At 43.3% G+C, this 26,051-nt stretch overlaps 1 protein-coding gene across 4 annotated transcripts in view; it reads right to left on the bottom strand.

Moving 5' to 3' along the window:
* The window catches only part of PBX1 (PBX homeobox 1), a 314,626-nt gene that overhangs the window by 19,966 nt on the left and 268,609 nt on the right, over window positions 1–26,051 (bottom strand). For 2 of the 4 annotated variants that reach the window (XM_004589132.3, XM_004589133.3), the window contains one exon: window positions 16,701–17,467. The exons of the other annotated variants lie outside the window; for them this stretch is intronic. In XM_004589132.3, the coding sequence (XP_004589189.1) occupies window positions 17,375–17,467 (93 nt within the window). In that variant the 3' untranslated portion in view covers window positions 16,701–17,374. Of the gene's footprint in view, window positions 1–16,700; window positions 17,468–26,051 lie in introns of those variants that run through there. 4 annotated transcript variants of the gene reach the window in all.

Here is a 26,051-nt window from a genome sequence, read left to right as displayed (position 1 = left end):
AATCTGCACATACGTGGGAGACCTGGAAGAAGCTCCCAGCCTGATTGGTTCAGTTCTGGGACCACTTAGGGGCGTGAACCAACAGATGGAAGATCTTTGTTTCTGTCTCTCATTCTCTCTATAAATCTGTCTTTCCAGTAAAAAAGAAAAGATGAATCTTAACAAAAAAAGAAGAAAAAGAAAAAGAATGACTAGCCTATTGTAAGCATGATCATGCTAAGACTCTTCTCCTGTTTCCTACCTACTCATGCCTTTAGAACATCTTTTGTTGTATCATCCACTGCGGCTGGTACAAGAACCTGTTAAGAGGAAAACGGCTGTGATTCCTTACCTAGCTGATGCTGGTGGGTGTGGCAAGCTCCCAGGATCTCAATTATGGACATTTCTCTGTATAAAATTCCAGAAGTGCATCTCAGGAAGTGCCTTTCAGGTGACTTTAAGGACAGCATGCAGTGATTCAGCAGTTCAGCCCATGCTGATTGACAGCCCTCTCTGAGCAACAGACTCCACAGTCCCCGTGACTCAGTTTCATCTCCGGAGGAATAGGAATCAGGGCACCTGCTACGTCACAGCCTCAGAATGATGGTGAGGCTTTACAGCCATGTGCCAGCATTGCCTATACTATGCTGGGCCAATCGGTGGTAACAGTATTATAGCCATGATGACTGTCACCCTCTGCAGGGTGGTGGCCCCACGGTCAAACGCCAGTTTCCTCAGTGCAGAGCATCTCTAAATCAGATGGATGACCTCAAGATCACAAGCTCCATGGCACCATCTGGCATCCTCTTTGCCTTTGATTTATCAGTGCAGCTCTCTCCCCATGCGGCACCATAAAGGCAGGCTGTGTGACACCTTTACTGCCTGGCTCAGCGAGAAGCAGGAGTGACTACATGCATGCGGGGACAAGGTACACAGGCTCACCTCTGCTTGCTCATCACAGGCCACAGATGCTACATGGGTGCGCCTGGCTAGGCTAACCGCTCTGGACGAGGTGATGCTAAACCCAGGGCACTCACAGCTGGAATGTGTTTCTGCTCCCTCCTCATTTACTCTAGTGACCACCACCTCTAAAGTTTATAGGTATCATTACCTTTAAAAAATCTGTTCCATTCAAAGACAGTTGTGGTTGGGGATAGGTGGCAGATTGTAATTTAATGATCAGATTAAAATATGCTAAAGCAAACAGAATAAAGAAATAAAAAGCCCAGAAAGCCCGGTAGCACTGCAATTCATTCCATGGGCAGCAGGGGCTGGGACCTCCAGGGATCAGCCCGTAATTCAGCCCACAGGCAGGTTTAGTAGCCTGTTACTGTATGACCACAAGGAGAAACAACTTCCAAGAAAGATTTATGCTGAATAGCACTGGAGGCTGAAGGGCCAGGGCTACAAGAGGAGACAGATATGGAAAACAAATGGGTTCAGGGCTAATCATGGGAAACGGGTGGGTCCCAAACTCACTCCCACCCACAATAGTGACCTGCACTCTTCTGCTCTTGCAAGCCTTCCCTGGATCCCCATTATTCACACTCCCGAATCATTCTAACCCATGGCCATTAAAACTTGATAATGTCACTTCATGGTTCAGGCTTGTTTTTCTATTCCTGCATCTTACCAGGCTGTGATCTTGTGAAAAAAGAGAGTGTAAATTGTCCTTCTTACCATCTTTGCTTTAAGGCACAGCATCACTACTCACTAAATGATTGCTGGGAAGGTGAATGAACTATGATTTTATCAGAATTTACACTCCCTCATTGAGAGCTATTGCCTCATCTGCAGATGTTGAAGTCCCTTCTGTAAAATAGGGTAGTACTTACATATTACTTATTCAATCATCCTGTATACTCATCACATTCAATACAATGCAAACACCTCGTAATTCATTGTTCTACTGCATTGTTTAAGGAATAATGACAAGAAGGAAATATCTATACAGATTCAGTACAGATATATTTTTTTTCCAAATACTGTGTCCATGGGTGGTTGTAGAATTCATCCACATGGAAAGTTGACTACAATTTGACTGGGAACCAGGGATAGTGAAGAGACAGATGGAGACATGGCGTGGAAGCCCCTTGCAGTCTCCTTCCTCTGCCTCTCTATACACCCCATCTTCCTCAGGATCCTTCCCTTGCTCTCTCTCGACAGGCTGCCTTCTGCAATACAACCTTTGCACTTACTGGTCCTTCTACCAGAACTCTCTTTTTGTCCATCACCTCAAAATATTTAACTAATTTATTTGCAGCATGAAATACAATTCCTGCTGAATCTGTTGACTCATTCAGTTCCCTTTTCAATATTCTTGTAGGGTCACACGTGTTTGATTCAGAATGCATATCAAAAGTGCAGACTCACACCTTCTGTAGAACCCATGAATCAGCATTAAACCCTGCTGGCTTATCAGCAGGGACTAGATGTTTTCACTTTTTTCCATCAGCCCCAGCGCCCAAAACAACACCCAGCTTGTGTTAGGCTCTCAGAACCACTGATTCATTGGGCATTCCATGTTTGCCCAGGGATTTCCTCCTTACCTATGAACTGGGCATTATGGAATCCCATATAGCAACACATCCTATTGCCTCACGACCCATTCTCCTGCGCCCTCCACTGAAACATCCTCAGTTATTACAGCCACAGATCTCCACAAAGCCAAAAAAGGAAACTGATTGGGGTAACTCCCTGCCTGGGCCAGGCCTGGTTATGGATGGTACTGATGGTCCAAAGGAACACGACAAGGGTGGGAGGATCTGAGATAATCATTCACTGCTTCCCTCTGGGGCAAGTTTTTTATTCACATTCAGCAAATGATGCTCTTGTACCAATAACAAATGTCAAATGCTCTTCCTGGGACTTGGGGGAGACAGAACATTAGCAAAGGAGGTACAATTTAGTGAAAAGGACAGGATTTCTGCTCAAGGACTGCAAAGTCAAGTAACAAATGTCACAGAGGAACTCTGGGGAGACAGCTCTGCAACAACAGCCACCACTACAGTAAAAAATAACTGCGTGCACGATTACCTTACATTGAATTTTCCACAGCATCTTGCTCTCTCAACACTAGCCTCTTTGGGCAACTGTCCTCATGGCACAGAATGCTGAGGAAATGGCCAGAGGAGTGGTGGAAAGAGCCAAAAAAGTCCTACTCCATGACACATTAAACAACATTGCCAATAAGGTCACCACAGCACCAGACCTTGGCGATTTGGCTTCTGGTAAATTTCTCTGTGTGCCTACTCATTTAGCAACCGGGAACCAAACTCCATGGTAAGCATTGGAATAGCTGCTTGGTCTTCTCCCACACTGGACTGCAATTAGGATAATGTCTTGTTCACCTTTGATTTCCCATAGTGTGTGAATGTGCTCAGCTGGAGAATAACGTAGAAGCTTCAGTGAGCAATGGCATGACAACAGAATGAGGGTCTATGAGGGGCATGAACAGAGTATCACGGGATTGACAATCCTCTGTGGGCAGTTGGGGAGTGGCTGATTCTGGCACTGAGACTTGAAATCTCAATAGGGCTCTGGCCTAAAATATTAGTCTAGACAAAGGAAAGTATTTGTGCAAAGTCAGGTGCTAGTCAAAGAAAATGGGCTTGGCTTACACTGGATTTTACTTAAGGTTTATGCCATCATCATCTCTTGCTCCAAATCTTGCCATCCTGTCCTAACTGGTCTCTCTACTTGCCAACCGGTCTTGCTATGGCTTAGGCACAACACTAGCACCTGAGTTACACTGTGAAAGCTTAAGACCACGGTGCTATTCCTTGACCCTTAATAGTCCAAGGCTTCCAGGCCCACTAAAAGGAACAGCTAACCCTCTTCTGAGGCCCTGCAAGAGGCCTCATATGCTCTCCCTCTCTTCCACTATTAACTATATGACCAAATCTCCTAACAGCCTTCCTCTGAATCCCTCTGATTTGCTCCTTACAATTCTTCAAATCTAAGAAATGTGTTCCTGTCTCAGGGCTTAGGCACAAGACTGGGACCACACACTGGTGAACTGGGATAAGGTACAGGAAAAAAGAAGGCTTCACAGAGATGAATATCCACTTGAGGGACGAAGGTTTGGGTGGCTCTATAAACATGTTTGAAGTCCTCATTCTAGGTAGTTGATATCATGACATCACAATCGAAGGAGAAAAAACAACAATAGTTTGGGATTTCTGGGAGTGCTGGGATCAGTCTGACTGGAGCTGACCATTTTTATTTGAGCTTGTAGGGAAAAAGAGAAAAAATTAATGATGGCTCCTTTGCATTTAAAATCATTCCACTCTGTTTCCTATCATTCTAACATTGTTTCTTTCTTCAGGGTAATGTAAATCTGCATGCATTTTTAAAAGGCAAATTTATTTACTTATTTGAAAGAGTGACAGAGAGAGAGAGACAGATCTTCCATCTTTTGGTTCACTCTCCAGGAGCTTGGAAAAGCCACAATCCAGGAGCTGGAAATTCTATCTGGATCTTCCAGTGGGTGCCTGGGACCCAAAGACTTGGGAGTCATCTACTGCCTTCCCAGATGTGTGAGCAGAAAGCTGAATTGGAAGCAGAGAAAGTGGGATCAAATCAGCCTTGCTATGCGATGCAGGTGTTCCCAGAGCTGGCTTAACCCACTGCACCATAACAATGGCCTTGGCAAGTATGTTTTTAAGAAGCAATATGTACTGGCATATTCCAAGAACACAGCTGCCAATAAGTATTGGCTGAATTCGGTGGCACTGAATCCATGTATGTTTGGGGAAAGATAGAGTAACTATATCCTATGCCTCATAACATTTTAAATCAACATCCTCATTACTTCTGGGTGTTAGTGATTTCTGCCTAGCATCCCCCACCCCCAACTCTCTTTGAATCATATGATTGAAAACAATCAGGTTCTAACATTTTCTCAGCAGCGTTCTTGGTCTTTCCATTGTTCTATTCTTAATGAGATTAGTTGCTTCATGTCATCCAAACAAGAAGCTTTTCATTTTAATCCACATGTGTTCGCGTAAGCCCAGCCTAATTCTATTTCCTTCTGGCTTTACTAATGTACTTCAAAATTTAAAATTCTTGCCCAAGCTTGTAAAATGATGAACATGGTCATAGTCATTGCCATAGTCCCAGGGAGTTCAGTTGTTTTTGTTGGGTCTTTCATCTTGTTGAGCTGGTTTTCCCAGTGGCAGTTCCAGCAGAATGAAGACCCCCCTGGAGACCAGAGCAGGACCTGACAGGGAGGTCATACACACTGGTTCATTGCAAGAATGGCCTACAGATGGCTATCTGTCTAACTCTTGCAAGCAACAGACCCTAGAGAGAGCACCCCCAGAACTCACAGAATCCCTCAGAACAGGTCTTTTTTGGCACAGAAGGAACATGTATAATGCAAGAAACAATCCAGGGGTGGAGTATGGGCCATCTAAATAATGTGGGGAGAAGCAAGAACTGCAGGCTTAGAGATAAAAGAGCTGGTTGATGTCATTAAAGATTAAGCTGTAGTGACTTGACTGGGATAAACCTGGGTACAGAAGATAAATGGTTAACATGATTGGTAAAATCAAGTTTCTCATTCTCTGGAACCAGATAGAGTTCAACTCTATTTGAACTTTCAGGCTACATTGACCTGCAGAAATCAGGGCTCTGTAGGGATCTCTGCTCACTGCTCTATCCTCTTAGATGTGCCTGGAGGTCAAGTCACATGGAGCCTTTTGTTTTCAATTTGAATTAACAGATGTGGAGCTTGATGTGTTCTCTAGAAAAGCTAACTGGAGCCCTGTATTTGGAGAGCAATTGAGTAACTCTTCAGCCATGAGTAAAAATGACTCTTTGTCATTCAGTGATTTGCCCTTCATCTGATGGGAAAGAAGTTGGACACCCCTAAACTTCAATTTAGGTTAGATTGAACTGAAATATTTACAAATAAATCTAGAGGACAGCATTTGGGGAGCACAGTATCACTTGAGATCATTTGAGGGTGAGGGGAGATTTTACATACTGAGAAATTCTGTGTATTCCTTCTTTCTATAGTGAAATCACTAGAACTTTGGTGTTAAGAAGCTCAGACAAGGAGCAATAGTGAAAACAAAGCAAGAATGCAAAGAAAATACACAGAATACATTTAGATACACTTCAATGACCTCAGTTTTTCTCAAGATGAACATCTGCCTATCTCACCTCAAAAACATCAAGTGTGTTATTCATTGGACAAATCCAAAATTTTCTTAACATGGAGTCTGGGATGTTGAACAGGCCTGAATATGCTGATCAGCATTTAGTTAGAATATGCAATTGGTTGCGACTCTTTATTTATTGAGGAGGATCTTTAGATTGTTGGCTTTACATATAGATGGGGCATAAGAGCACCGTAAGAGTTGTTCATTACATTAATTAAAGCTTGCATTCAGATATGTATATTTTTTTGTCTGTGTGCATGCATATGAATTGGCTATGGCGATGGTTAAAGAACAGTTAGTCCAGGAGCTGACACAAAGGAGGCAAGGACCCTGTCTCATTCTGTGTTTGTCTATTCTGGAGTAGACGTAAGGAAATACTCAATGGCAGTTTTTAAACCCCAAGGTCACAAAAATTGAGAAGACATACACCTAGACTGCTTTGTCCCTGGGAATTAGATTCACTAAGACCATTTGAGAGAGAGATGATTTCTGGGTTTTTGGTTTTTGTTTTCCAAGTTGTAGTTTTGTGATCAAGGTAGGAGCAGGGGGAAGGTAAATGAGAAATAGTGGAAGACACATTGATTCTGCCAGGGAGGTGCCAGGAATTTCCTCAGGAAGGGCAAGATTGCAGCCAGGCTAGATTGAGACAAGGAAAAATGAAAATACAACATCAGCTAACAGTTCCTTACAAAGAAACTGGGGAAAGTGAGAATATTACATTGAAGGGGATATACCCAGAGTGGTATTTGATAAGCATTTTATAGCATTCACCACGGCAGGCATTATTCTGTTTTACATTAGTTAATTTTTTCAATATCCCTAGAAAGTATATACTAATATTATCTTCATTTTATCGGAAAAGAAACTGAGGCACAGAGAAATTTAAGCAACTAAGCCAAGGTCACATAGCTAGTGACTACTTGTGCTCAAATGGGAAGTGTGCATTTGGTCCTTGTCCTAAATCCTTGACTCAGAGCAAATGAAATCCTTTTTATTTCCAAAGTAACATGGGTGATAAGAATGTCTTTTATTCTAATGAAATGACTCTTTGCAGGTCCATGGACAGTTTTAGAATGGGGATTTGTTGCCAGGAAAAACAGCCCTTGATTAGAAGTTTGGTACTTTTAACCCCACCCTAAACTCTGGGGAAGGAAGAGAGGATGCAGACTGAACTAGTCACGCGTGGTCAATGATTTAATCACTCTTGCCTATGTACTGAAACCTTCATAAAATCCCTAATAATGAGCTTAGCAGAGCTTAAGGTTTGAACACATGCCCCTATAGGGAAGCACCACTGGAACAGGATCTGTTCTCAGGACCCTCCATGGAACTGTCCCTTTGGAAGTTCATTTCTATCCTTTATAATGAATTGATAAGTATCAGTAAAGTGGTCCACAGGACCACTTACAGGTCCAGTGAGCCATTCTGAAAACAATACGGAATCTAAGCTAGGCAACCTTCAGCTTGCAGCAGATTATTAACTTCAAATGTGACCCAATACTGTGACTAATATCTGAAAATGAGAAAGTCTTAGGAGATTACACCCTTAACACTGCTCCAAGCAATTTAGTATCAGAATCAGATTGAGTTGTTTGATACCTAACTGGTATCATAATAGGGAATGGGTGGGTGTGGAGAGAGATCTCTCATCTGGTGTTAGAAGAAATTGACATTAGAGGAGCTTGGGCTCAAGTCTGTACAGGTTTGCTCCTAGGATCTCAGTCAACAGAAACTACATACATTTCTCAGACCAGTTAACATAAAAAGCAACAGATACAAAACCGGCAATGAGAGCACTTGGAGATGTCCTTGAAAAGTTTACTAGAGAAACAAAACAAAGAAAAAAACAAGCAAGCAAACTAATGTGAACACATTTGAGAGGAGAAAATCAGGAAGGCTGAGAAAAAAACATACATTTTTATGAGTGTATTTTAACACAGCAATGAGATATGCTATGTTTTCTGAAGGTGTAGCCCAAGAGATAGGCCCCTCAGAGGAGCATCTTGGGACTGTGAGCATTCCCTACACAGCCAGTTAGGATAGCAGTGGCTGAACTTGGTTGTGGCTGTGATGCAAAGATACTCCCTGGATGATATTACTCCATGTAAGAAATTAAAGCTGACAAAGACTGACCTAAACTATGAAAGCTTTTAATAGATCCACAGTTTTTTGTAAAAGAAAAAAGAAGTAGAATTTAGAAAAGCATGTTAGGGTGAGAAATATCTGGACCTAACTGCAAAGAGAACAAGCCCTGCACAACACAAATAAGGCAACTAGGAAAAGATGAAAATTTCACACTTTGTCACACTTCTCAAGCAATAGGAGAGAAATTTGGGGGCAAATCCTAAGGAGGTAACGCAAAGAGATGTTTCCAACTATAGCAGGATCAGTTATTCAAGGTCAAGGGAAGGTGAAGCTTTTTGGGGAGAAGCAAACAGGGGAAGAAGCCCAGTGTTCTGCAGAATCAACAACAGCTTTCATTCAGGAATTGGAAGTAGATTGTAGGAGAACCAAACAGAAAGCTCAGAGGGGGTCATGTGCTGGAGGAATTGCAGAGAAGAACGTGGCAGAAATGACAGTGGTATAGGAATAAACCCATCTAGGCTTAGGAGTGCAGAGTTTACAGAAAACTCAAAATCAAGACACATTTTAAGTGTGTGTGTGAATACCAAGGGGGATGAGGGAGCCCCAAGTAAGCCTGTGGACAGCAGGGAACCCATTTTACATGTTTCAAATTTTTCAGAAAGACATGAATGTTTCAAAGGTTATTCTGAGAGAGTGGAGGCAGAAGCATAGATTGGATTGTTCCCCCCAGGATATAGGAAGCAGAGTGCAAAATTAACCTCTTATGGTGACTTTTTTTCTCAATGTGACAGTTGATACTAATCAGTCTGCATTGTGAAGCCTGAAATAAAAAGCTTATTTTTGCTTTGGCATGTGCTTGCTGTTTTCCTGCTTGCTTACTAAATTATTAAGTCTCTGCTGCGGCCTTTCATTCCAGGGAGTGGGGTGGTACTACGCTCCAACTTCTCAGAACTTCGTTTTGCTGTGACAGCCTAGAGACTGCTTGTGTTTTTAGAATTTGGTGCATAAAGGCTAATACCACATTGTTGCTCATTTTCTAAGTGACTTTCCAGGGAAAAAGCATAACACCTGCCCCAAGTACAGCAGAAGAGGGCTCTGCTGCTGCTCTAGAAGGCAGGTTCTAGATGCTACTTCCTCTGCAATGGAGTCACTGTCTTGTGAGGAATGGGCTGTGTAAGAAAATGAAGCAGGGAAAGTTGTCAAGGGATGTTGCTCTGGATTGTTGAAAGTATAAGAGAGAGGAGGATTTTTATTGTGAACTTTAATTTCCCTTTGGTTATCTATTAATGGAAAATTCACGTAATAACCCCACAAGATACCTGGGATCTTACATGCTATTAAGAAGGGCATGAAGCATGTTGTGACCTGGTGAGCTACATGGAAGAGAGCGTGGTGGGCATCAGGGAAGTGAGTGAATTTTGGCTCAACGTACAGCACAATTTGGGCACTGATGAACGGGACCATCTATGAGCAAAAGCCAAACTAGTTTTTGCAGGATAAACAAGAATCTTGACTCTCCAAAGCATTTGAAACTGGGGAGTGCCACTGCCACACCCAATATCATCACTACTTCTTTACCACTGCCCTGCTCAGGTGGCCTCTGAAACCTGCTGCAGTCTACAGGCAAGGATTCCGCTTTGTAGGCCTGGGCAATCAGTCCCCCACAGTTTCTTGATGGAAGCACTCCCCTAGCCTTCATGCAAAGCATGAAAAGCTTTCCAAGCAGAGCCTCATACTTTGTTCTAGCCCCCGGCTTGGACAGCCAGGTGAAAGCAGGTCCCATGATTTAGCACTGAATGTTTTCATAAAAACAGTCTTTGTGCCACCCTCCATTTGGGCATTTCCAGAAGGGAAGCTGTATTCTGGGTGATAGATGCTCTCTAAGTTGGAATTTTGCTGTTTTTTTTTTTTTAAGTGTGGAATGTAAGGCCATTTCTGATGTTAAATAGAATAGATGGATTGGGGAAGGTGGGAGCACTGCTGAGGGTGCCAGATTTTGTGATTTTACAGTTTTAGATCTCCTAAGGTCCAAATGTTGGTGTATCCTTTAGTTCCTTGTTGGAGCCTCCCATACCTCATGGGACGGACTTTAAGAGGGGGAGTCTGGGAATTGAGTAATTCCTGAGGGCAGAAATTTCATGAATGAGCCAATGCCCTTACAAAGGAAACTTCCCTTGCCCCTTGTGCCATGCCAAGACAAAGAGCTACCACTGATTAATAAACCCTCGCTAGACACTGAATCTGTTAGCCCCTTGTCATGAATGTTTGTCGTAGTGGCCAACAAAATCCCTGTTGTTTATAAACTCCCTGATCTCTGGCAACCAGAATAGCTAACTCAAGACCCATACCTGTACTGACCACCAAAAAACATCTCCTTTTGTCCAGCAATAAACACAGGTTCATTGTACCCTCCACTGGCTGGAACAGGGCGTTTTACCCACCCCTCTTCTCCCCTCCTAATGCACAGACTTGGTGCTGAGGTCTGAGTTTAGAAGAAATCTGGAGACTGTTGGGGAAGAGATGTTTCTCCCCAACTTCCTCATACATGTGGAGAAGGTTCTTCATTTCTTCACTGAGGGCAGTTTCCTGGCCCCTGTTACACCCTTTCTCCATCTGGCACTGAAGAGTAATTAAGGTAAATCTGGAATGCTGACTGGCAATATTCATACAGGGAGTGTATTCAGCGAACAACTACACGGGCTTGTCTTCTGCTCTCATTTATCTGTCACTCTTACCTAGCTGAAAACTGCTTGCCCAGTATCCATTTAGGAATGTTTAGTGGTGGGAAGGTCTTGGCTAAGGATTTGGAGAAGTGGGTGAACCTGCCTGAGCCACCTGGAAGATGATTCACCAGCCACATGGAAGAGCTTAGGCCCCTGATTATCAAGAAAAGTGGTACCCTGACCAGCAATATTTACTGTAGGTTATTACTGCCTAGGACAGAAACAGACCTGGATTACAATTGAGGCATTATACACTTGCGGTCTATCTGTGATGACAGTGTAGTACTACTCTAAGTAATATACTGTGAGGGTGAGATAGGTTCCTACTTCTCCTAGCACCTGGCAAAGGAAGCAGTCTGTGCCCATCCTCCTCCCAGAGGTGTTTTAATGTTTCCACTGGAAGAAGGAGCACAAGGCCTCCTTTTGGGCCAGCTTTAGGAGCTAGTGTTATCGTTCGGAAGGCATTGGGTACTTAGCTTGTCTGTTATCACTAGAAGCCACTATTTTTACTCCCATCAGTTTCTCCATTCCCTTGATCTAATTTGATTGTTCAGAATTGTGACTGGATTGGGGGCAATATCTGGAACCTCGACTTTATATAAACACATGTCTCACGGCGGGGGTTGGGGTGGACAAAGCCTCTCTCCTCCAAATGCCAGACAGGAAGCCTCATCCTGTGCCATGGGTAAGAAGACAGGTTTAATCTGGAGTAGACTTGGGCATGCATTATGGCCGTGAGACTTGAGATTCCAACCTGTACAATAGAGCATAACCTCAGTGGGGGTGCTGACACACTATCAGGAACGATGCTTTTATGGATTGGCAGGCATAACAGATGGCAGGTGTGCTAATCTGTCAGAGTGACATCGAGCACACTTCTGAGACTATACAACTGGGTATTATTTGAAATCTAGATTTTTTTACCCCCTGGAACATCTCTTGGGAACTGCAGCTTTCATTATGAGCAGATTATATAAAGAAACAGAAACAAACAGCCATGACTTCAGCATTTAGCAGTCACTATGGAAAGTATCTCTGTTTTACCTGGAGTTCAGTGAATGGCTGCAATCCTAGACAAGCAAACAAGATGAGATGCTCTGCTAGATTGTAATACAATTAACATGTGCCCACAAAGGGATTTTCCTTTTCTCTCTCTCTCCTACCCCTTTTCCTTTCTCATGGTTAAGGGAGGTGGCCCACATGGTCAATGCTGACACCATAGTAGGTCGATCCTAAAACTGTTCCATTAGTGCCACTATTCATACCACAATCCACACTAACCCAGGCCTATTTCAGGGGAAGAGAAATTGCCAGCATTGGCGAGACGAAATGTGTACAAAATACAAGTAGGTTTTTTGTTTTTTTTTGCAACAAAAGAAACTATTTATTTGGAATATGCATTACCAGTACAAATTAGGAGACTGTAAAACCTACACCATGTTAGTATCATTAGAGAACACAAAAGTTCAGTTGGAATCAACAGGGACAGAAGTCTGTGCCCTCACAGAAGCAGAAAGGATTAAACTTTCAAAACCAAAACAGAGCAGAGCTTTGCAGGTTTATATTCTGAATAATAAGAAGGCAAAGGGAGGGGCAGACTAGAATCCACAACCAAACGGAAGCACTTCCAAATGAAAACACCAAAGGAAAGAAGCAAAGTAATTAAAATAGAAAAAAGAAGGAAACCATTGAATGTTTTATTTATTTTAGCAAAAGAAAAAAGTTTACAAAAAATAAACGATTGCAGGCAGCTTTGAGCAAGGGATTGAAACCATAAAGGTGATGTGAAAAGCTTGTCATTATCTTGCCTGGACTTCAAAACAAGAGCCCAAGTGTTTGGGTAGAAGCACTTTCCAAAGAATTGCTCCCCAATGCTTTCTTCACTTGCGTTTCTTTATGTTCTGGGCGATTTCTAAACACTTTCTCCAATGAGGCAGGTTTGAAACTAAACTTTTTTTCCGGGTGGTACAGCTTTCTTGTTTCCTATAACTAATAAGAACATTCCGAATCAGGCTGGCTTTACCATTTGTGTTAAGAAGCCACCTAAATGAGAGACAGCGAAGAGGTGTTTGGCAGTCAATCAAACACAACTTCTCGGCATCAAAACGCGGCCGTGGTTGGTCTAGGACGGCACCAATTCTCCATCTAAGATGACTCAATGGCTCACCAGGCAGCTTGGTTCTGCGTCTGTGTCTTGCACCTGTTCTACTTAGTCAATGGTGCCCATCGTAACAGTCTCACTTGCGGGATTCGTCTGGGAGAAGAATCCTGTCTCCTTGGAAAAGGCTGTGTGGAATGTTGTTATTAATCAGGGAGAAAGAAAAGAAAGCACTTAACTGTGGTGTCTAGAATCAAATACAGGCTAATAGCTTCTCTTACAGGAATCGTCTGGACTGATTCTTTGAATTTTTTAAGAGCCACAGGAAAAGCAAACCCTGATTCTATTTTTCTCAGGGAGTGCAAGAGAACCACGTGCTCTGGCAATGCAGGTTGGCATTGAGACATCAACATGGGCCTTCTCTGTTTCTCATGGCAACTGAATTCTGAAGCAAAGTAAGGAACAAGGAAATGGCCTATTCTACCAGCGTCATCTTTTCACATCACCTCATATACATATTTAAGGAATAAAAACAGCAAGATCATAATCCTGACAATTCAAAAATTCCCCCCCCAGAAGCAAACCAAAAATAACACAAAACAAAAACACATATATATATTTTTTTGTATTTTTAAGAACAGGAATAAAGAAAAGAAAAGAATTTATTTCTGGGTCTCAAAGTTAATAAACATAATAACGTGTTAGGTTGTACCTATTAAGCTCACTATTCCAACCTTTTTTTTTTTTTAGTTTACAAAATGAATTACCGTCACTTTTAAACATTGTGAAACAAGAAATGGATGTGCACAACTCGACACTTTTCTAGCATTCTTGAACTAATTCACAAATGCAAGAAAATAAAAGAAAAATGTTGAAATGATGAATGTAGGTAGTCTGGTGTTTAAAACTAATGCAGGAATGATGCGCATTGTCACAGAAAGTAGGGGCAAACTCCCCATCCTGTTTTGCGTGCTATGAGGGTCATTTTTAAAATTTTTATTATAAACACTATTAAATTCAGACCGCTTTTTTGGTTTTTTCTTCATCTGAATATACAAGAACATTCATTATCAAATGTTCATCATCAATACTACAAAGAACGAGACACGAGTCGCAAGAAACAATGGAAAATGTTAATAAAGCTGAAAGAATCGTTGAGTATTTTTTTGTTTTTTTAAGTTTTTTTTTTTAAATTTGAGTTTCTGTAGTTTTATCTTTTTTGGTATCGAAGTCAGGTTTTTCTGGGCAGAAAAAACAAAAGCAGAAGGAAGGAGGGAAAAAAGATATCCATGAGAGAAGGCTACCAGCAAATAAAGACCAACCACCACAGCTAAATAAAACAAAAATAATAAATTGAAAGAAGGTGTCACTTGGCAAAAGAACCGTAAGGGGATCAGTTCCCACAATGGAGGGGGAGTTAAGGGTGGAAAGCGGGAAATAATGAAGAATTACAAGGTGGGCAAACCCAGGGTCTAGCATTGCTTCCCAGGGGACATTTGCTGTCAGGGAAAATGGAACACTCCCACTTTATTAGAAAATGGAGGAATCCCAGGGGCACATGCAGTTATCCATAGGAGTGGCCTCGTGGGACTTCCTAGAGGCAACCTCTTTCCATCCCCACTCTCCGGCTGTTTGGCTTAGCACTGAGGACTGCTGGGGCTGCCATGTTGGAAGTGACAGCATGGAAGGAAGGCTTTGGGAAGGAACAGGCTCTCAAGAAGAAGGAGTGAAGTGCTGAGTGGGGGTAGAGGAATGAGGGGTGATCATTAGTGAAAACTACTGCTGGGAGAAAAGCTGCCTGTGCAAATGCAGCACTGCCTTTCCATGAACTCAACATGCAACCATTGAATTCAAATCTGGAGTCATCCTACTTGTTTCCTGTACCATCTACTCCCAGTCCCCTGCTCCTCTTCTCTGCTTTGCTCTCATTTCCTTTCCTACTAAACCGAAGCTCAATTGAATGGGCTCCAGTCCTGTTCCTATGTGAGTCACTCCAGTGTATTTCTGCTCCTTCTAGGCACTCAAGTTCTCCACTGAAGCTTCTTCTAAGCACCCGGTGCATCTAGTCCCATTCTGATTACGACACAGGTGAGCAGACACAGTGCTCTACGGCTCTGAGTCATGAAAGCATAACTTCCTTTTGCTAAGTATTTATTTTGGCATTTTTTTCTAAAACACATGTGTTTGAGAGTCTCAGGTATCTCTAACCAAAGACCAGATATGCACAGAAGAGTGTTCTCTATTCATTACTCTAGTGTCCTGAAGAATTTCCAGAACTTTCTAAAATGGTCATCCTCACCCCTCAGGGTCTTGTGACTTTCCCTGGGAGCCACTCAAACAGGGTGATTGTGACAGGGGACAGAGTACTTAAAGGGCCACACATAATTAAATTCTAGTAAAAATGAAGATAACCATGTCTTATCTTTTTATTTTGATGCTTTCCTCCGTCCTAAAAGACCAAACAGACCAAAACAATCAAAGAAAAGTCAACCACACTACTCTTTCTCATCTTGGTGATGAGATCAGGGCATTCATGGTAACCAGAGGTTCTAATAGAAAATAATTATTGTCTCTCTCTGGCATGAAGTAGTTTACCTTAGCAAAAATTTTTGCCCTTGACTTCCCATTTGCAGGTTGGATATGACTGAAATCAAGTTCTTTAATCTCTCACAAACCTCTTGGTTAGCCAGACATAGCAATCTCTACAGATGAGTGGGGGGGGGGGGACACACCAAGAGATGTGAGAACCAACCACTTAATCACATGATAAAGTTGCCACCTTTATTACTGGTGGAGCTGGCTGTGAAGAATTTAAGTTTGGAAGACAGTCACCAATGGCTTTCTAGTACCTGTTGTCCTCACCTAAGATGCTCCCAGTGAGGAAACTCCACTACGTTGGTTTCAATAAAAACACTGTCTCCTCCTATCCCATGAGTCTCGGGTCCTCAGACAAAGCAGCAAAAAGTTTATTTGAACCATGTTCTTTTACTACTACTTCAGGAACACCATGCCCTGAAGCTTTCTGATAAGTAACACCATTTTTCCAATACAAAAACTAAAATTAAAAAAAAAGTCAAATCCATTGTGGACATATAAGTACTACGAGTGGCACCCTGAAGGCTCCAGAGTTGCAGGAAGGGAGAAATTTTAGCAGTGGAAACCTGAGCTTCTTGGCCATCAAGTCCCATATCTGCCACCCTGGCAAATGCTGCTGGGCCTGAGAAACCTCCGATGCACACTGCTTCCCTGTGTCAGCGACCATCGCTCAAGAGCTGCTAATACCCTCTCTGGGTCTTACAAGGTGTAGTGCAGTGATTACTCAGATAGGCGTTTGCATATGCAATCTTGGGAAAGTGAGAGTGCAGAAAAGTGTGTGTATCTCCATGCATGTGGAGGGACAGGAGAAGTGTCTCAGAGAAGAAGCCTCCTTAGCGAGGCAATCATCACAGTGCCCAAGTCAGACCTGGCTTAGCAATGGGTTCCAAACCTTGCTTTCCTAAGGGTTGAAAGGGCTGTGAAGATGAAGCCTTTCCAAGGGCTACCGTGGGGAGGATGAGGAGGCCTGTAAGAATCCTGCCATCCTTGGCCCTTGGGCCTGACTCCCTGGAATCAGTCTAGGAGGGATGACACTGCTAGAAGCCACACAGCAGTCCCCAGTGCCTACCTCAGTCAGCAAAGAAGAGGGGCAGAGTGTTCCCATCAGTACTGTCCCTGGGGAGCAAGAGCAAGAGGAGTCAGGGAGGCCTGGAAGGAGCAGGGTAATGTGGCGTATTCTTGCTAAGAGGTAGTGAGAGTAACAAGACACAGAGAAGGACTGCCTGTCAACACAGGGTGGGAGAGAACTGAGAGAGGGACATTTGGTTCCTCAAACCACCAGCATGAAAACATACAAATGCTTTTATTATTTTCTTTGTAGTCCTTTGTGTTTTTCTCTTTAAATTCCTCTAATTGTTGAAAAATATCCTTCAGGGACATCATAGAGGACAGAGACCCCGGGCATCTAGGATACAGGAAAAGGGACAGTGAGGATGACAGAAACCAGGCTGACAGCTGGAGGCAGGGAAGGGTGGCTTCTACCCAGAAAAAAAAAAAAAAAAAAAAAGAAAAGAAAAAAAAAGGAAAAAAAAAGGGAAGAGTGTATAAAGAAGTGTCCAGATTGGCTGAAATAGCATCCCAAAGAAGAGAAGAGAAGGAGACTCTTAGTGTGTTTGCTGATTGCTTCGACCTCCAGTCTGACCGCTTCAGCGTTGGGAGAGAAACCCTCCCTCCTGCCCCTGCCCCAACTGGGGCCCAGGGTCAGCCGGGATGCGATTGCTGGGAGATCAGTTGGAGGTATCAGAGTGAACACTGCCAGGGCCTTCTGTAGGGGAGGTCACTGATGAAGGGGTAGTAGCATCCTGCCAACCTCCATTAGCCTAGAAGGGAAAAAGGGAAGAGAAGTCAGTCCTCTGAGATTGGGTGTCCATTTTGAGCAGACAATGACAATGATGCAATTCGTGTAAGGGGCCTAGCCCTGCACCTGCCTGCCCCGTGCGGACATTCTTTAGATGGGCAGCGAACACTGTGGTGATGATATTCCCCCACCCTCCAAAGAGCTAGGATCCTCCCAGAGGGATTGGGATAACAGAGTGAACACCCCCCCATGGTGTGATGGATTTATACTTCTCCAGGACTTTGTGATTCAGTCCATATCATATGTGCAATGGCAGCTGCTTTGCAGGTCAAGAGACTCCCAGGTTTTAGGCTGATTCTGGCAACAGGTGGATGCTGATGACAGTGAAGCACCTTGTTGGATCTTCTCCCCTTTTGAAAAGTGATGTTGACTCAAAGGATTCCTAAGATTCTCTCTAGCTCTGGATATTTCATGTGTGTATGGGAATCTAGGTCCCTGACCTATGCCAGGTCTTATAGTAGATGCTACTGGGCACTTAATGACGAGTGATGTACAACTCATGTCCTCATGAGAGAAGATACGTTCACAAATGAATCTAATAAATGGTAGCACCCCACAGGAGGACAGTACAAACAAAGGGGACATCACACCTTGTCGGGGCAGCAGAAAACAACTCACAGAGGAAGCACTTTCAGAGGTGGGCCTCGAAAAGACACAGGCTGATTCAGGTGAACAGAGCAGATCAAATAATGATGTGAAGACCATAAGGTCTGGCCTATCTGAACACATCTCTAGAGCGGGTGAGACAAGAAGCAACAGGCTTGGCTTACATTCGAGGTCATCTGTCTGAGACTCCAGATTCAGACAGAGGCACCCAACAATAAAACTGTTCTCCAAGAATCTGTCAAGTGACCACCTCTCCCCCCCAAAAAATACCTCCATAGTAAGTTCAGGCTTGATTGGCTAGAGTGGTTAATGCACGTTCATAATTCATGACTGTTTATGTTTTAAAGCATGGACATGTAAGTGTGTTAAAAAGTCCTTTCCCCAATCACTGTGCTCCTGTGGATATACCATGCCTCAATTCTGGAAATGTTGCTGTCAAACACACCGGGTCCTAGCCATCCCTTCTAAAATATTTTCTTGTGGTCTCCTATCATTTTATTCTCTGCAAACTTTGGCGTAGATAGCGCAGGTGTCATCATTTAGCAATCAAAGAGCACTGCTTCTACTCATGTACATTCCACAGTACTTAGTTGGATTCCCAAATCTTAATCACCACTAACCACATGCTTTCATTCGCCCAGGAGAAAAGCAGACTTGCTGGCCAACAGAACACAGGCCTCCTAACCTGTGTGGTCTGGGTACCTTTTCCTCCACACTTTTCAACTCCATTTGGCTTTCTTTTTCATTGCCCATGCAAATGATGTTCCATTTCCCCCAGGACACCAAGGCTTTTGATTTGAAGCAGCTCTCACAGTTTTTCCAGCACAAAGTTAGATTTTGTCTATACTGCATGGAAGTGCACATTTGGATACTAAAGAGGGAAAATGGCTACCCAAGGCAAAGCCAAGCACACTTCTCAGTCATGCATGAGTCAGCGGGGGGAGCTGTACTCAGATCCCAATTTCTGGCTCTTAATTCATTTCTCTTGTTCCTCCCATTCCGTTCCCCAGTGCAGGATACTTTCCCTGGTATTGCAATAGGCAGATTAGATAAAGAACAATAATAGGAAATGAGACTGCCTTTTTTAAAAATGCAAAACAGACATGTTTTCTATCTTTTTAGGACTGAGGTTATGAAGAATAACCAGAATCAGGAACACAATTAATTCAAATACCTAATGCAAACTTGTTATAGGGTGAGATCTTTGCCTTTTTCCCTATTAACAACACGCATATCCTGGTGTCATTTTTAGCTGCATGAGAGTGGTGGTTATATTTCTTTTCCCTAAATAAAATCCCTAATGTCATTTGCCTTGTTGTTATTAAAGTAAAAGATGCATATCATATAATGTTGGGACACAGAAAAATAGGAAAAAAACCATGTATTTACATCTACAATCCTATTACTCAGAGGTAATAACTGCTAGAATTTTGATATTTGCCTGTCCTGATAATCTTTTAAAAAGTTATTTATTTTTATTGGAAAGACAAATATACGGAGAGGAGAGACAGAGAGAAAGATCTTCCAACTGTTGGTTCACTCCCCAAGTGCTGTAAAGGCTTGATTCAAAGCCAAGAGCCAGGAACTTCCTATGGGTGCAGGGTCCCAAGACTTTGGGCCATCCTCGATAGCTTTCCCAGGCCACAAGCATGGAGCTGGATGGGAAGTTTAGCAGCCATTACATAAACTGGCACCCACATGGGATCCTGGTGCATGCAAGGTGAGGATTTAGCCACTAAGCTAATACGCCGGGCCCCTAACAAGCTTTTTATGTGTGTGTGTGTGTGTTCAACAAACACCTATTTATATAGGTAGTTAGACACGTGTGTGAGAGCATGGAAGAGGTAAGTGTGTGTTAACTGAGCAGTATGGGATTTTAAGGAAGTTTGAGAGAAGCTCCTGAAGTACGATATCATAAAACAAAGTAGAGTTCTGGTGAAAAAGAACAAAAGTCACATATCTTAGAATCAACCTCGAATGAGACAGGCAGAAAACGAAGCTCTATGAGAACAGTCAGCATTCACGTCATGGCACATGACATGAAGCAATTTCATCCCATCGCTCACAAATCACCACTATTACTATTATTTAGCCATGCTATAATGCCATTAAAGTAACAATAAATGGTGCCCAAAGTGAAACCATTAGAAAAGAAAATTAGCTCAGTGGCATTTCATTAGGAAGGGATTGGCAAGGCAGTCTATGCTCTCCAACGGCTTTAAAAGACTTTGTGGGACATCTCTGAACTGAAATGACTCAGGCAGGAGACATTTGATCTCTTTTTCTCAAAGATTCCTATTTTCTCAGACCAGTGCACAAAATGCCAGAGGGCAGAAAGGACTCACAGATGGTAGAGAATTAGTTCAGCTGATACCAAAACCAGGATTTTAATTATGCTAGCTGGTCCAGTGAAGAAAATCTAACACCTTCTATTGCAAATATGTGTGTTGATCAGATATCTACATGCCCCTTTTTATCCATTAAAACACACACACACACCCTTCAGACTTGGTGACCATCCACAACAGTTTTCCCAAGTCTCCCACATTAGCATTGCCAAGTCCTATATTCCAATAGATCCCTATAGCCTGGCTTAAATAAGACTGCTGGTCCCCCTATTCCAGGATATTTCCACTCCTACCTCTTCTTGCCATACTAGGGCACAGAAACCTATCAAGTCCAAGTTAAATCAACATAGGTACTTCGTAGAATAAGCATGTCTGATACTGGGGACAGTGGGGAAGAAAGCTTCTCGATGCAGGTGCTTTATATAACGACATGCTATCTGCTGCCACTGCTGTTCAAACCTCGACAAGATCAGAAACTGCAAGCAAATTCAACTTAACCGGGTTTCCTGTAAATCACTTTGGCTGCTTCAGCCGTATCATTCCAGCTTTAATGTAAGATGTTCAGAGGCGGCACCGTCTTGGGAAACAGCTGACCTCGCTTACTGCCACGTTAACCCTGGGGAGCAATTCCTTCCCTCTTCCTCCACTGCGGGCGAATATTAAGTAGGGAACTGTGCCTTTGTGTGTTTATTTATCTCCAGGCGCAGTAAGAGTGGAGGATGCTCTCATTAACAACCATGTGGGGGTGGTGGGAAATAACACTTTGGCTTTGATTTTTCTTCTTCACTTCAACTTCCCCCTTCACTGTTCGTTGCACTCTGTCCTTTATAATGGATGCTGTCTTCAAAATGCTAATGTCACAAACCACACAGAGGAGTTTGAGGGGTGGCAGATAAAGTCTGCAAAACCCAATGTGCCCTTTTTATCTTTGTTCATCTTTCTCATGGAAGAGTATATTTGCACCCAGCTCTACAAGATAATTTTGTGGCTTATCATACAGATACCTGGAAGCAAGACCCAAAGATTTTTTTAAAATTTTGTGAAACATTATGTTTATTTACTGGAATGACAATACATTCGCTTCTCTGAATGCTTGCATCAGCCAGGGCTGGGCCAGGTCAAAGTCAGGAGCCAGGAACTCCTTCTGGGTCTCCCGTGTGGGCGGTGCAGGCCCAAGCACACAAACCACCATATGCTGCCTTCCCAGGTGCATGAATAGAAGAAAGCTGAATGCAGAGAGCAGGAAGGACTGAATTCCAGACACTTCAAATGGGAATGTGATTGTCCCAAGCAGCGCCTTAAAATCCATGCCACCATCTATCCTTGCTCTTAGATGAAAACTAAGCCACTAGAACAGGGTGGGCTCATGCCCGAGCCCAACAGAGGGAGAAGCTAAAATAGTTGGGGACAAAATGTTTTAGAAATAAAAATGGATCACTATAGCTTATCCTGATTAATTTGGCACCCACGTGATATTCACCAAATTCCCTGAGAGTCCTGCCTAGGGCAGCATGGATTGCATGCCACTCCAAGAAGGTACACGGAGCTCACGAGGGAGCCAAGTCTGAGCAATGGTAGGCGGGAGAACTCATATGAGTCTTCCTGACCATACACAGGGGACAGGGCTGTGACTAACGCCCTGACTTCCGCTTTCTCCATCACATTCCTTGAATGGGAGCCCCATGTGGTTGACTCTCCCTTATGATTGTGGAGCCAGTACTCCTTTCAGACCAAAGCAGAAGCTGCTGGGCTGGGAACTGCCTGTCCTCTCTCATCTTCCCACCATTTCTCTGCATTTACCTTAGCAGCACACTGTTGATGCAGAGAATTCATCACCTGATGTGACAACCCGAGCGAGCCTGGCACTACAAAACTCTCATTTGCAACCCAGAAATATGCTGAGGTGCCACAAAACGGCTGATGTCAGCACTGAGTTGAGCTTGATCTGCATAAGGGCCAGCTGCCATTACCAGAGATGCCTTCAGCGTAAGGGAGGAGCTGTGCGTGCTCCAGGCCCTCAATCACCTAGGTGCTGGTGGGGCTGGCCAAGAAGAGAAACTAAGACGCATGAATGCATCCTCTCCTTTCTTGATGCACACACAGCTGTACACATACTCCCGCACACAGCTACTTCACATTATGGAGGTATCAGCTCACAGAACAGAGCCATCTAGGCCCTAGACCCAACATTTTTAAATCAAGTTAGAACCATATTTCCTTATATACTGAACACTTACCAAAGATTACCCATTGAGCACTTGCAAGGGATGTTCTAGGATGAAAAGCCCCTTTAGGGCCATCCCTTGATTCAAAATTTCTGCAGGAAATTTTACAACGGTAGCGTGATCTCTGCACCTCCCACCCCCGGTACCTTCTCAGATCTATGTCACCAGAGTGATCATTCACAATGTAGTACTGACCATGACACCTCTGTTGAAGCCTTCAATGGTTTCTCAAGATGAGATTCAGTGTTCTCTGCAGCTCTAAAGTATCCCTGACATTGCTTTTTGACTATACTAAGATTCTTTTCAATGCTCCAGCCAGGCCCATGAGAAATTCCCAGAGAGCAGCCATCTCTTACCTGCTTCTTTCCTCTAGAACACAGTGCCCTCACTCATCCAGCTACAGCCAGCTCACATGTCAGCCAGTTCTGAGCACTGAGCTTAAGCACCCACGCTTCCTGATGCGGCCCCTGGCACTATCTCTCCTGCAGCCCACCAGTCCTCTGTCACAGCACCTGGACTGCCACATGGAATTTGTTCTTTCACATCTGTTTCACATAGCACCATCAGAACAGGTCTGTGGAATTTTTCTTGGATCCATTGTGCCTACCACAACAGAGATCTTGATCAATTTCTCGTGGAGGGGCATAGGAAGATTAAATAAGCCATTGAGAGGCAGGGTGGCATCCATCTTCCATCATGAGTGAGGAAAAAACATATGTGTATGTCTGAGGTCCCCGATCAACACAATTGTGAAAATGTATACACAAGGCTATTCCATCTTGAATGTATTGTAAAGATGGAGACGAAGCAGAACCGAGGTTCTGAGTAACTTCTACAAGTAGGAAGTGAACTTTTTCTCCAAGTGAATCAGCATCAGAGACAGCTGCTATTTCCTAGATGATCTCAAACAAGTGACTACGATGACTGCTGACACCCTTCTGCTTTGGATTCGGAGAGCACGATGCAGAATGACAGTGGAGCCTGCCTGCTGCAGCAGAGTGTGGCACACATCCTTAACAAGGAATGGCCTCCACAAGGGCATAGGAAGAAGGGAGACAGCCCTGCCCTGTGTCCCAGTCTCTATGTGGGACACAGCTGGGTTTACAAAAATTGTGCACAACAGATTCAGTCCCCAAATGGTCTACGGGGTCTGGTTTCTTACCTCCTCTCTCCATGGCTTAGTTCCACATGTAAACTTAGCTATCACTTTAGAGTTGTCCCATAAAATATAGGATGCCCCAAAAGTGACTTTCAGCCAAACAACGAGTGATTTTTTTTGGTCTAACTATGTGCCATGACCTTTATTCATTTGCTAAATCTGGGAAGTTGATTCAAGAACAACATACACACTTAGAAAAAGGATGTACTATTTCTAGCCTAATTACTAAGCATATTGAATTTGGTAACTATATGGAAATCAGAATCAGTTACTTGGCCCTTTGTATCAGTATCTTCACACAGGAACTTCTACTTTGGGGCTAAGCCATGTCGACCAAGACTGTGCTTCATTTGCCTCTATTGCAATTGCTTTACGATTAAGATGCTGTCTTGCTCTCAGCACTGAACGCTCCTCTGATACGCTACTTCCTCCTGTTTCCTGAAGTCAATCCCTGCCTGCACTAACTTCTCGCGGCTGAAGCTGGATTCTTGTTTCCTTGGTTCCTTCACTTCTGAGCATATCCTCTCTGACTGTCACCTACCACCATGTCAGTCCCTGGTGGTTTCATATCATGTCTCACACCATACCCTTGTCTAGTCTGGTTCCTCCACAATCTCTTGAGCCCTGATATCTTGCACATTGGCCTGTAGGCTCAGAAATATCAGTTGTACAACTAGTTCTTCATTCCTGGTGGAAAACAGATATCCTCTTTGCCAAGATTGCCATTGTTTAAGTGGATGCAAAATTATCAATCCCCCAGTGCCGAAGTGATATTCCTTATTTCCTCTCACAAAGTCAAGTGAACATTTTCTGTCTTTTTCCCCCTTGTCCATCTCATCTGGTTTCTGGGAATCCACATCATCTTTTAAAGCCCAGTGTGTTGGTCGTCTTCTTGCAGCTACTTTCAAAGCACACCATTTCTCATCATTTGTAAATTCCAGTTCCAGTAATTTTCTGACCATTCTTTTTGACATTCAGCTATATGTATCTCTTTTATTACATCTTCATGTAAGCACCACATCTGTTTTACTGTAATCATTTAGTTTTTTTAATTCTGTAAATATATATTCAGTGCCTACCTTGTGCTATATACTGGGAATATAGTGATAAATTAAAAAAAAATCTAGTGTCTGCTGTCAAAAAGATTACTATTTTGTGGAAAGCAAACATTTGATAAAAAGCATCAGATGGACATACTTAAATTCTAGATGGTAATAAACTGTAGGAGAAATTTCAAAACTGAGACCTCCTACGGCTTCTGGAAAGTTGGCCTAAAGTTGGACAGAAAATAGACAAGGAGAGAGCAGGACAAGTGCCCTCTGGGTCGAAAAGACTCCAAGGAACTCAAAGAAAGCCAGAAAGCAGCAGCACAGGAGCATAGCAGTGAGCACCGTAAGCTGGGGCTGAGAGTGGGAGGGCCCAGTCATGCCTGGACTTGCAGGCTGCGTAGAGAGCATTGATTTTTAGCCTGGATGAGATGGTAAATCATTCACCAACAAGCCATTGGAGGGAAAGGATCATGTGTGCTACAGCAGCTGCTTAATTAAGCACTTGAGTTGAATGGATAAAAAATGGAGAACTGGATGCTTTGAAGGCTTCGCTTGTCCCCCTGTGAATACGAGGCTGCCTGGCTACTGATGCCCATCATGACTGCACAGTGATGCCAGAGGCAGTTAGAATCAATTCTCTTATTATGGACCATAAACATGCCTGGGTACTGAAGCCAAGTGTGAACTCCTAGCCCTACTTCGCAGGAGGGGAAACTAGATCTCAGAAACTACACTTTGCCACACTGAGTCCCTATTGTGTGCCTCATGGATATTTCCCACTTCAGAATCTAGGGCTGAGTTGGCAGAGCATGGCACCACATACAGAGCATGGCCCCTTGCTGACCCTGAGATGATACAGGCTCATATTCTCCTTCATAGAAACTTTGTGTTTGCTAAGATGCTAGAACTCAGGAAGCCTACGACTGGTCTCAGAGCAGTCAGCAGCTACTAACACCTTCTATTACCTAATCACCTTCTACTTCATCAACCTTCTATTGGACAACACAGACCCTGTTCTTCAGGGGCTAAGCCTATGCTTCGGAGGTGCCATCATGTGTACCCCTCACTGTGTTGGTTAATATGGTTTATCTCTTGCCAACAAGGCAGAGCACTGCTGCACTGCTCTAATATCTGATCCATGTTCATATTATGTATGAAT

Source organism: Ochotona princeps, chromosome 2 (assembly GCF_030435755.1).
Source record: "Ochotona princeps isolate mOchPri1 chromosome 2, mOchPri1.hap1, whole genome shotgun sequence".
NCBI lineage: Eukaryota > Metazoa > Chordata > Mammalia > Lagomorpha > Ochotonidae > Ochotona > Ochotona princeps.
The sequence above is the reverse complement of the archived record's forward strand: the minus strand, read 5'-3'. Positions and strand labels throughout refer to the sequence as shown.